At 35.6% G+C, this 11,535-nt stretch overlaps 1 protein-coding gene across 1 annotated transcript; it reads right to left on the bottom strand.

Annotated features, from left to right (window-relative positions):
• Positions 1-9,492: 9,492 nt before the first annotated feature.
• On the bottom strand, positions 9,493-10,428 carry LOC102275729 (olfactory receptor 11G2). The gene has a single exon (XM_005901901.2). The coding sequence runs from the start codon at positions 10,426-10,428 to the stop codon at positions 9,493-9,495; it is 936 nt and encodes a 311-aa protein (XP_005901963.2).
• Between the last annotated feature and the right edge of the window lie 1,107 nt (positions 10,429-11,535).

Here is an 11,535-nt window from a genome sequence, read left to right as displayed (position 1 = left end):
GTATCCTGGAATATGCAACTTCTTTACTGACTGGGTTCTTTGCTTTAAATGTTCTCTTCGCCTGGAAATGTATCTGGAGCCCATTTTTCACTTTCCAGCCTAATTATTCTGTTCTTCTGAACACCCTATGTAAGTATCTCTGTCATTCTTTTGTTCATAAATTCCTATTTATTTTCTTCCTCATACTTATCAAAATCTGAAATTATTATTTTTTTACATTTTATTTTTTACTTTTTAATTTTATTTTATTTTTAAACTTTACATAATTGTATTAGTTTTGCCAAATATCAAAATGAATCCACCACAGGTATACACGTGTTCCCCATCCTGAACCCTCCTCCCTCCTCCCTCCCCATACCATCCCTCTGGGTCATCCCAGTGCACTAGTCCCAAGCATCTAGTATCGTGCATCGAACCTGGACTGGCAACTCGTTTCATACATGATATTATACATGTTTCAATGCCATTCTCCCAAATCTTCCCACCCTCTCCCTCTGCAACAGAGTCCATAAGACTGTTCTATACATCAGTGTCTCTTTTGCTGTCTCGTACACAGGGTTATTGTTAGCATCTTTCTAAATTCCATATATATGCGTTAGTATCCTGTATTGGTGTTTTTCTTTCTGGCTTGCTTCACTCTGTATAATAGGCTCCAGTTTCATCTACCTCATTAGAACTGAAATTATTATTATTTTTTTTTTACTTGTGTATCTTTGCCAGCCAAATGAGGGCAAGAATCTTGTCTGTTGGTTTCATTGTTTTATTAAAACTATGGGACAAAATAGTTTTAATAAACTTTTTTTAACTGCTCTCTTTTTCAAAATTATTTTTCTGATTATAAAATTTGGTTATTATTGAAACTTTGGAAAATGTATGCATTATAATGAAGAGAATAAAAGCTTCCTTAACAATATCTATACATAGAAGATATTTTGGAAGAAATATATTCCAAACCTGAAAACAATAGAGTTTTGTTTTCCATAGTGGAGTGGAGTCCTGCTATCCTCACTAACTTCTCTCAGCAGCCAGCCTGGATGATTCCCTGTGAACACAGTCCTTTGCCTTGCTGGCCTGGACAGGCTACTCCATACAGAAGCACAGCTTCCAGAACTGGACCATCTGAGTCTGAATCCTGCCTCCACCACATTATAGCCATGGATGCTAGACCAAGTATTAACCTCTCTATGCTTTGGTGTCCTTTTCTTAAGTTGAAGTGAATAGAACTACAGAGGGCATTTTGAAGATTACAGAAAGAATAGTTTTAAAATGCCTAGCAATATATATAGGGTATATATCTCCTATTGTTTAAACTTTTTCAAAAGCCCAAAAGCAGTGTATTTATCCACTACTGATGAGTGGCAGGCAGTTATGGTGTGCTAGAAATAGTACTGAATTTGGATACAAGAGCCCAGGATTTGAATTCCAACACTTAAACATTGCATTGTCGTGGCAAATTCTATAAGCCAGTTATTTTCTGACTCTTAGTTTCCTCAAATGTCAGATGGAGATGATAACACCTTCCCCAGAGGGTTGTTATGAAGACTAATGAATGGAATAATAAATTGACAAGGTGGAAGCAACTTCTCAATATCTGACATATGGTAAATATTAGGTGTTTTGGGTAAAGCTGGCAGAGTTAACAGGAGACTTTTTTCCCCCAGAGATGTAGATTCTCCAGCTATATTTTAATATTTTTCTCCTCTACGAACTGAATTACCTTCTTTTCTGAAGTAAGAAAGGGATTCTCAACTGAAGCTTCTCAGGTTTTCGCAGATTCTTCTGAGTAGAAGCAGTTGTCTTTGTAGTAACCAGCTGGGAGAGAAGGTGTAAAAAGTAGGTTGGATGGGGCTCAGTGAATGTATGTGCTTTGGGATCCATGGATTATAAGCACACCTTGTCGTCCTCCTTGAGGAATCATTTACTGCCTCTAGGAGGATTGTGCCAGGAAACAGGTCTGTGCTAGTTATTCCCTCGTTCTCTCCATTTCTCCTCTGGAGACCGTTGTGTCTTCATTGTTGCTTTTATTTCCCCAGTGATGGAGGAAGTAATATCTTTTCCTTAGTTTTAGTCTCTTAGAGATGGCCAGAGATTCAATCGACAGGTTCGTCAGTTACTCACCAAATCTGTTCAGAATACCTCTCATACGATCAGGGGAAATTCTGTCAAACAAAACCCAAGCCAAGACTGTTCACCTTGCTGGAGTTCTTTGGTCTTCTGATAAGCTGTGGTCAATTGTGGGTGCTGGGGACAGATGCTTGTCTTGCTATCAGACAGAGGAGACTGGTTTTAGGGAATAACGAAGCTGTGCAATCACTCTTTTCCCCAGACCATCATGGCCTTTTTCTGTAGAAAAAAAATCCTTAGAAATCTTGTGTTGAATCTGATAAGCATTTATCATTTAGAATTCAATAGTTCTTATTTCTATTTATTTGCACTACAAAACAGTTACTTACAGTTTCAAATAAGGAAATTTAATTTTGAATAAAAATTTTTTTCCTAAGAATTGACTTTGCTTTCAAAAGTCTGTTTTAGAACTTTGAGGTTTTCACCAATTTACTAACACAAAAAGGTTCATTTGATTTTGACAGTGAGACATATGGACACAGAGAGGGTAATAGATGTAAAAGGACACGGAGAGACTGTAAGAAATTGTTTTAAAATTTTAATAATTTGAAATCCGGATGAAGGGCATATAGACTTTCTGTAATTTACTATTATTGCAACTTTTCTGCAAAGCTGAAGTTTTGATTGATAATAAAAACTATAAAAATAATCATCTTACTTTTATTTATCAAATATGCCTTTTTTTTTTCTGGTTCTCAAGGTCTTATTTGGAAGCAGTTAGTCTTTTTAAACATTTGTAAACAAAATACAATTTTTCTTATGATTTAGCTGGGTCCTAAAGAAGATAACAAAAAGAAGAAAAATTGCAAAAATATAGAGAAAGGTTTTAGGGAATTATTTCAGCTGTAGTAACATATTAGCAAGTAAAGGTAATTCTGGTTTTTGCTGCATATCTTTTGTGGCTTATGCCTGACTGAATATACGACTTCCAGAAATCCATCACTGAATATTTACTATGTATGTACCACTCCTCTGGATTGTGAATGACTATGAAAATTGGAAAATTAGAGAAATGCAAAGAACATTAAAACTTGTCCTCATTTATCATGGGAATTTAACATGAATATTTCAGAAGAAAAAATATGAAAAAGATGCCACAGATATTTTATACAATTATTAATGAGTAAGAACTTGGAGCTCTAAAGAACATTGACCTTGGGATAGGAAACAAACTATATCCTAGATATAAAGGTCCATTCGTGATCCAAAACATATTTTGTATGACTCTATCACTGAAGTAAAATGCAAAAGCTTCTTCAGTTTATACTTTGTGACATTTCTTTAGAATTATTTTCCATATCTTCTCAAATATGTTTATATGTGTATACTTAAGTATGCATATATCCCTATTTATAAGTAAACAGGGTTATAAATTGTGATTTGTATTAAATTTTGCAGACCTATTTACTATATTCTAGAAATTCATTTGTACTTATGAGAAATACCAATTTAAATAGTAGTGAAATGTAAACTGTTACCAACTCTGTAGGGACATATTAATTCAGAACTAGAAAGTATGCAATATGATTGATAACAGTCTTCAGTTTGAAATGTTGCTAGCATGATTTCACCTCCCTTTATACATTATCAGCTGATGTATCAAAGTTGAGAAACTTCCCCTCTTCTGCATGGTACCAGTGAAACTGACTGATGAGAAGCTGGATGGCCTAACAGGCCTTTTCCCTTCTGTCCAATACTAAGGGCTCACTTTTCAATCTTCAAGTCTGGCTCCCATTCCCTCAGGGTACCTAGTGGCTGTCTCTTAATTTAATTCTGAGAAAATTAAGAAAACACAGTTTTGAAGTTACAAATATTAGTTTTGTTAGAAAAAATAAGGGACATTATGGTTACTGAGGTTTTATATAGATGAGCATCCTTAAGGTATGCTAGTTCTTTTAAACTGGGAAACTGAGCTAGATTTATCATTATTATTATTTACAAAATAACTTACTGGAGAGTCAAAGTATTCTTAATATATTATTACATATCTTCCTTGACCTGAAATAGGTTTACATCCTAATAAAATCTTTAAAATGGAAAATATGATAAGTAAATAAATGCTTTAAAATTTTTCAATTTTTTAATTGGAGGAAAATTGGTTTACAATGTTGTGTTGGTTTCTGCAGTACAACAACACAAATCAGCCATAATTATACATATATATCCTCCCTCTTGAGCCTTAAAAATGTGTTGATTACATTACTTACCAAATATCATAGTTTAGCCTAGTTTACCTTAAATGTTCTCAGAACACGTATTAGCTTACTTTTGGGCAAAAGTCATCTGACATAAAGCTTATTTCATAATAAAATTGCTGAATTTTCATAATAAATATTACTGTTGATTTATTGAGTACTGTACAGAAAATGATAAACAGAATGGCTGCATGGGTACTGAGTGGTTTAAGTGTATAGGTGTTTACCCTCATGATCAGGTGACTGACTGGAAGCTGTGGCTCAGAGCTGAACCTAGCATCATGAGAGGGTATCATACTACTTATCAACAGGCCAGAAAAATGTAAAAATTCAAAGTATGGTTTTTACCAAATGTGTATTACTTTCTCACAACTGTAAAGTTGAAAACTGGTTAAATAGTAAGTTGGGGACTATCTGTACTTGGTATTGAAACATTTGAAAATAAAGCAAACAATTGGAACCCCCAAAAAAAAAACCTCCAAAACCTCCATATTACTGCCAAAACATTGCCATTTCAAATATTTTGAAGTGCTTCCCTTTGTATTTTTTTTTCTAAAGACCAGATTTTAATTTTTCTGCACGTGTCATATTGTATTTACAATGCTATACTATATTTATTCATAAACTTTTTATCAACCATTTACCCAAATAATAATAGTTGGATATTATTTCAGCTTTAGAGGCACATGGAGAATTTTTCCTGCTTTTAAACAATATATGTAAGTCTGCTATGACAAATTAATAGTGATGATGAATATGAGTTTGGACTCAGAGAGACCTGGTTGAATCCCTGCTTTCCTAGTTACTATTAGACTGTATTACTGGTAAATTATTACCTATTCTCTCCAGGCCTTAGTTTTCTACTCTGTAAAGCATGTAAAATAGTAATGGCTCATATAATATAATGAGGATTAAAAGAGAGATTGTATACAAAATGCTTAGCTTGGGAGTTCACATATAATAATCTAACATTAAGAGATGCCATAGCATAACAATTTATAGTATGGTTTTTGGAGTCATAGCTGGTTCCAACACTAATCAACTGTTTGGGCAACTTGCTTATTCAATCTAGGCTTTAGTTACCTCATCTATAAAATGAAGATATGAATGGTGTGCTTGAGGCTGTACCTTACTTGAATGGCTAAAGTGGAAGTTCATTTTAGGCACATTGAGAGTTAGCTAGTGTAGCTATTGTGACTTTTAAAATTACTTCACAACTTTTAAGTCCAACATATAGGACAATTTGCTTTCGAAAACCAAGACCATTTCCTATTCTGGTTGCATCACTTGGTTCTACTTTTTTCCCCCAGCACAACTGCACAGTTCTACTTTGTCATGGAAAATGATCAGCCCTTGGCCATCTGCCACTCACTGGAATACTTCATTCTCATGAAAGATCTGAGGTAGGTTGATATGTCTTTTTTGGCTCATTGATTTACTTAAGCATGCAAGTGCTATTTTCTTTCTAAGTGATATGGTCTTGTAGGTTGAGTTCCCTGGAAACAAATACTAATAATAAATAACAGTAATATTTTTACTGTGATGGCATCTGAAGACTGACTTTTATATTTTAATACCTATATCCCAATGATGTGCCTCTTTATTTCTATTTGTCTTTTTGGGGGGCCTTTTTTGGTTTATTTATTTTTAATTGAAGGATAATTTCTTCATTTTAATTGCTTTATAGTATTGCTTTGGTTTCTACCAAACATCAACATGAATCAGCCATTTTTCTATCTATCTATATCTGTTTGACGAATTGTGAATTATATTACATCTTGAAGCTGTATTTATTTTGATTAAGGATGCTCATTAATATATTAATAAGTTTGGCCAATTATAAGTCATGATGGGTAGTAAATGCCACATGGACATCTATTTGAGGAATACTTCTATTCTGTATATTGTAGTATACTAGTAAATAGATAGTGCTCTGGGAATGGTTATATGCATTTTTCAGAAGTTGCCATGATTTCTTACCTCTCATAATCATGGGTTTTTATCTGTGCCTTCCTTTACCTGCTCCTATAGCAACTTATAATTCCCTTGTTTATAGAACATCTTGCTTCATTTACTACTTGTTCATGAGCCCCAGAAGAGAAGGAAATGTGTCTTATTTACTTCTGTATATGGCTTGTCCCTTCCAGCTCAGTGCCTAACATATTGAATGTGTTTGTTTTAGTGAATAAGTGACTATGGAGGAAGATGATACAGCAATTATTTTTAAAAAGCTGCTTTCACTTTTTCATAGTTTATTACTCTCTTAGGTCCGCAGAAGAGGAAGACATTTCTTACTTTGTTCCGGCTGAACGAAAGAATTTTAGTGAGATGACATGAAGACGTCAGTTTTGTTTTTTTTTATTTTCCTCTGAGAAACAGTATTCTTTTTAGTTTCTCAAAGAATCACAGAATTATGAATAAATGTTACCTTTGTTCCAATTTCATAGTAAAATAGTTTTAAATTTTATTTTTAGATGATAATAATAAATGTTGTTTAAATGTGTGTTTAAATGAAATACATGCATATGGAAAAATTTAAAATGTACAAAGGTTTGTATGCACAGTGAAAATGTTTCCTTCTCTCCCTGTCCCTAGATACCCAATTCTGTTTCCCAAAATCATCACTGTTCTTAGTTTCTTCTTTCAGAGATACACAACATGTTTATGAACATAAATATGTAGATATTTATGTAATCTTTCTTCCTATGAAAGATGGCCCAAGACAGATCTCTTTCATCTCGCTTTTTCTTTAACTTTGAGGGTACTTTTATATCAACATGTACAGATCTTAATTTTTAACAGTTATATAGTATATTCCACCCTCAGTTCAGTTCAGTTCAGTTGCTCAGTCATGTCTGACTCTTTGCGACCCCATGAATCGCAGCACATCAGGCCTCCTGTCCATCACCAACTCCCGGAGTTCTCTCAGACTCATGTCCATTGAGTCGGTGATGCCATCCAGCCATTTCATCCTGTGTTGTCCCCTTCTCCTCCTGCCCCCAATCCCTCCCAGCATCAGTCTTTTCCAATGAGTCAACTCTTCGCATGAGGTGGCCAAAGTACTGGAGTTTCAGCTTTAGCATCAGTCCTTCCAAAGCAATCCCAGGGCTGATCTCCTTCAGAATGGACTGGTTGGATCTCCTTGCAGTCCAAGGGACTCTCAAGAGTCTTCTCCAACACCACAGTTCAAAAGCATCAATTCTTCAGCCCTCAGCTTTATTCACAGTCCAACTCTCACATCTATACATGACCACTGGAAAAACCATAGCCTTGACTAGATGGACCTTTGTTGGGGGTATATACAATAATTTATCTAATTAGTCATTAATTAATGGGAATTTGGAATGTTCAATCTTTTACTAGTAGAAACAGTAGTCAATATTCTTGTACACATGTCATTTTTCTTATTTGTGAATATACTCCGCAGATAAATACCTAAGAGTGGAATTGCTGAGTCAGGGAATGCCTTTTAAATTCTGATAGTTTTTTGGCAAAATGTCCTCCGTAGATATTGTACCAATTTATGTTCTACCAGTAAGGGAAGACATTGCTGTTTTTCTTAACATTATTTTTGATCTTTGTCAATTTTGGGGGAAAAGAGATATATTTATTATAGCTTTCTTTGTACTTCTCTAATTCTGAACAAAATAGAATTGTATTTTTAGATATTTAAAAGCCTTTCATATGCTATTTACTTTTTTTCATATATTTACCACTTTTATTGTGCTGATGCTATTTTTCATATTGACTTGAAGATATATACAACATTAAAATTGATGTTATCACGATAGATGTTTTAGAAGACAGAAATAAAAGCACTACCAGAAAAGTAAAGAGTTTGTTGGTGTTGGAAGAGTAATAAGAGACAAGTTTTGCCCTAGGATTGTACAATTTGGAAGAGCAAATACAAAAAAAAAAAAAAAGGTGTAAGTATCCATGCTGAAGATAAAGAAAGAGACTTTCCCCTCTTCCTGTTTTCAGAACACTTAGTTTAGAAAACTTGTACTTGTTTATCTGTCATTGAAATGAATGTAAAATTTAAAAGTTTTATATTTTAAGGGATTTGAACACCTTGCCAGATTTATGACCTAGGAATGTCTTTGTCAAGGACCTGGGAAGTCTCTCTGAAACGTAATAATCAAGATAGAAAGGCCCCAATCTTCCATTTCCTGTGGGAAGATAGGAGCCTAACTTTGGTGGCCTAATTTCCAAGTTGAAAGCTACCACCTGTTATATAGAAATGTCTTTTCTCCCCTGTGTGAAGCCAATTAGCAAACACAGATGGCCAGTCCAATTACTAGGTGAGTCTAGGATGAATTGATTATGTCTGATAAAATGGTCAAGTCTTTTTGAGGATTAGCTTTTTATCTTGAGAACCTGTATATAATGGGTTGTATTTGCTTGACTACAAAAGGATGAAATTTCTTTTGGTCTTTGCCCTTTTTCAGTGGGTTGCCTGAGATGCCCATAGTCTCCTACTTTAACGCTTATTCAATAATCAGTCAGTTCAGTTCTGTTGCTCAATCATGTCCGACTCTTTGTGACCCCAGGGACTGCAGCACGCCAGGCTTCCCTGTCCATCAGCAATTCCCTGAACTTATTCAAACTCATGTCCATCGAGTCAGTGATGCCTTTCAACCATTTCATCCTCTGTCATCCCCTTCTCATCCTGCCTTCATTCTTTCTCAGCATCAGAGTCTTTTCCTTTGGGTCAGTTCTTCACATCAGGTGGCCAAAGTATTGGAGCTTCAGTCCCGCCAATGAATATTCAGGACTGATTTCCTTTAGGATTGACTGGTTTGATCTCTTTGCAGTCCAAGGGACTCTCAAGCGTCTTCTCCAACACCACAGTTCAAAAGCATCAATTCCTCTGCTCTCAGCTTTCTTTATGGTCCAACTCTCACACCCACAAATAATAAATAATAAAACTGCTTTATTCTCTTCCACCATTGTGGAGAGGTTTTCTAGATTGGCAGGAAATTTATATTTAATTATATTTCCCAGCAAACTAAACTCAGTTTTTCAATCTATGGCTCTATCACTTGCAAAATTGGGGATATGCAGTAAATCTTTGAGATGTCTTATAGTTCTATAGTCAGTTAGTCTTCTTTTTAACCAAGAAATTAAAAACAGCTTCTGTCCCCCCAAATATTTTAAATCAAAACCCTTACTTTTATGTTCCTAATAATTTCTTCATAGCATGTTTCATATCTTTGTTTCTCAGACTATATATTACAGGATTAATGAGTGGAGTAACTACAGAATAAAACAAAGTCACTATCTTCTGCATTCCAGCATCATGTTCAGATGTTGGGCTCACATACATGACCATCACTGATCCATAAAAAAGAGAAACCACAGTCAGATGGGACCCACAGGTGGAGAAAGCTTTTCTTCGTCCAGCAGATGAAGGGAACTTCAGCACAGCTTGTAGGACCAGAGCATAGGACACCATGGTGAAGAGAAAGGGGATAAATAAGAGGAGAGAACTTAAGGTGGAGCTAGTTAACTCTATTACAGGGACTCTAGTACAGGTGAGGGCCAACAAGGGACCTGGGTCACACAGGAAGTGGTCAATGATCCTGGACCCACAGAATGACATTTGGGAGATGATGATGATGGGAATCAAGAACCAGAGGAAACCAAGTACCCAGCAGCTGATCACAAGATTGGCACAGAGATGTCCAGTCATGAGAGTGGGGTAGTGTAGAGGCCAGCAGATGGCAAGGTATCGATCAAATGCCATAATAGCCAAGAAAAAGCATTCTGTAGAACCCAGGGAGAAGAAAAAGTAGAACTGGAGAATGCACCCAGAGAAGGAGATGAACTTGTTATCAGAGAGGAAGTTGGCCAACATGTTGGGGACAGTGGAGGTGACATACCAGATCTCCAGGAAGGAGAAGTTTGCGAGCAGGATGTACATGGGGGTGTGGAGTCTCTGATCCCAGCACACAGCACAGATGATAGAACCATTGCCCATGAGGGTCAGGAGGTAGAGAGCAGAGAAGAGCACAAAGAGGAGAATCTGCCCCTCCCTGGGGCAAGGGAAGCCCAGAAGGATGAAGCCAGTGATGGTGCTGGAGGTGTTGGGGGTGTTGGAGATTTTCATGAGTCTGCAAGCTGTGAAAACACCATCACATTATTGAATAATTGTAAAGACAAGTGAGAACCCAGATATGAATTGAAGCCACTCTGGGGAATGAAATAAACATTTATGTATGAATAGTTACTATTTTAGTCTAATTCTGAATTACTGTCATAGTTTAGTAGTTGGATTATAAAAACCCAGTGTACGAGACAGCAAAAGAGACACTGATGTATAGAACAGTCTTATGGACTCTGTGGGAGAGGGAGAGGGTGGGAAGATTTGGGAGAATGACATTCAAACATGTAAAATATCATGTAAGAAATGAGTTGCCAGTCCAGGTTCGATGCACGATACTGGATGGTTGGGGCTAGTGCACTGGGATGACCCAGAGGGATGGTATGGGGAGGGAGGAGGGGGAGGGTTCAGGATGGGGAACACATGTATACCTGTGGCGGATTCATTTTGATATTTGGCAAAACTAATACAATTATGTAAAGTTTAAAAATAAAATAAAATTAAAAAAAAGAAATAAACATTTGAAATTTGAAAAAGAAAAAAAACACAAGTTAAATGAATATCAGTATATATAGAGATATTTACTTATTGTGAAATGTATGGAAACATGTTCAACATTTAAATCTTTATATATAAAACTCTGCAGTAACTATCACTGAAGTTGAGAAATAGAGGATGACTTGTAGCCTAGAATCTCCTGTTATGCTCCATCCCAATAAGAGGATGACTATCCTCTGCCTCTTAGTCCCTCCAATTGTTAACACTCTCCTTTCCTAATAGTAATCACCTCCCTATTTTTCTTTAATAACTAAGTATGCATTCTGAAACATTTTTTTAAAGTTTTGCTTGTTTTTTATTTTACATAATTGAAATCATAGTATATGTAGTATTTGGATGGCTTATTTTGTTCAACAGTAAGGTTTTTTACATTCATGTTGTTACAATCATCTATAGTGTGTCCATTTATACCCCACTGTACTCTATGAATAAACCACCACTTATTAAACCATTGTACTATAGATGACTATTTTGGCTATTTCTAGTTTGGGGCTGTTAGGAGTAATGGTACTATGAACATAGTTTTCTTTTCCTGGTTCACACATGCATGCATTT

The sequence above is a fragment of the Bos mutus genome, chromosome 10 (genome assembly GCF_027580195.1).
Source record: "Bos mutus isolate GX-2022 chromosome 10, NWIPB_WYAK_1.1, whole genome shotgun sequence".
Classification (NCBI taxonomy): domain Eukaryota; kingdom Metazoa; phylum Chordata; class Mammalia; order Artiodactyla; family Bovidae; genus Bos; species Bos mutus.
Note: the sequence above shows the minus strand (reverse complement) of the source record. Positions and strands in the feature narration are given on the sequence as shown.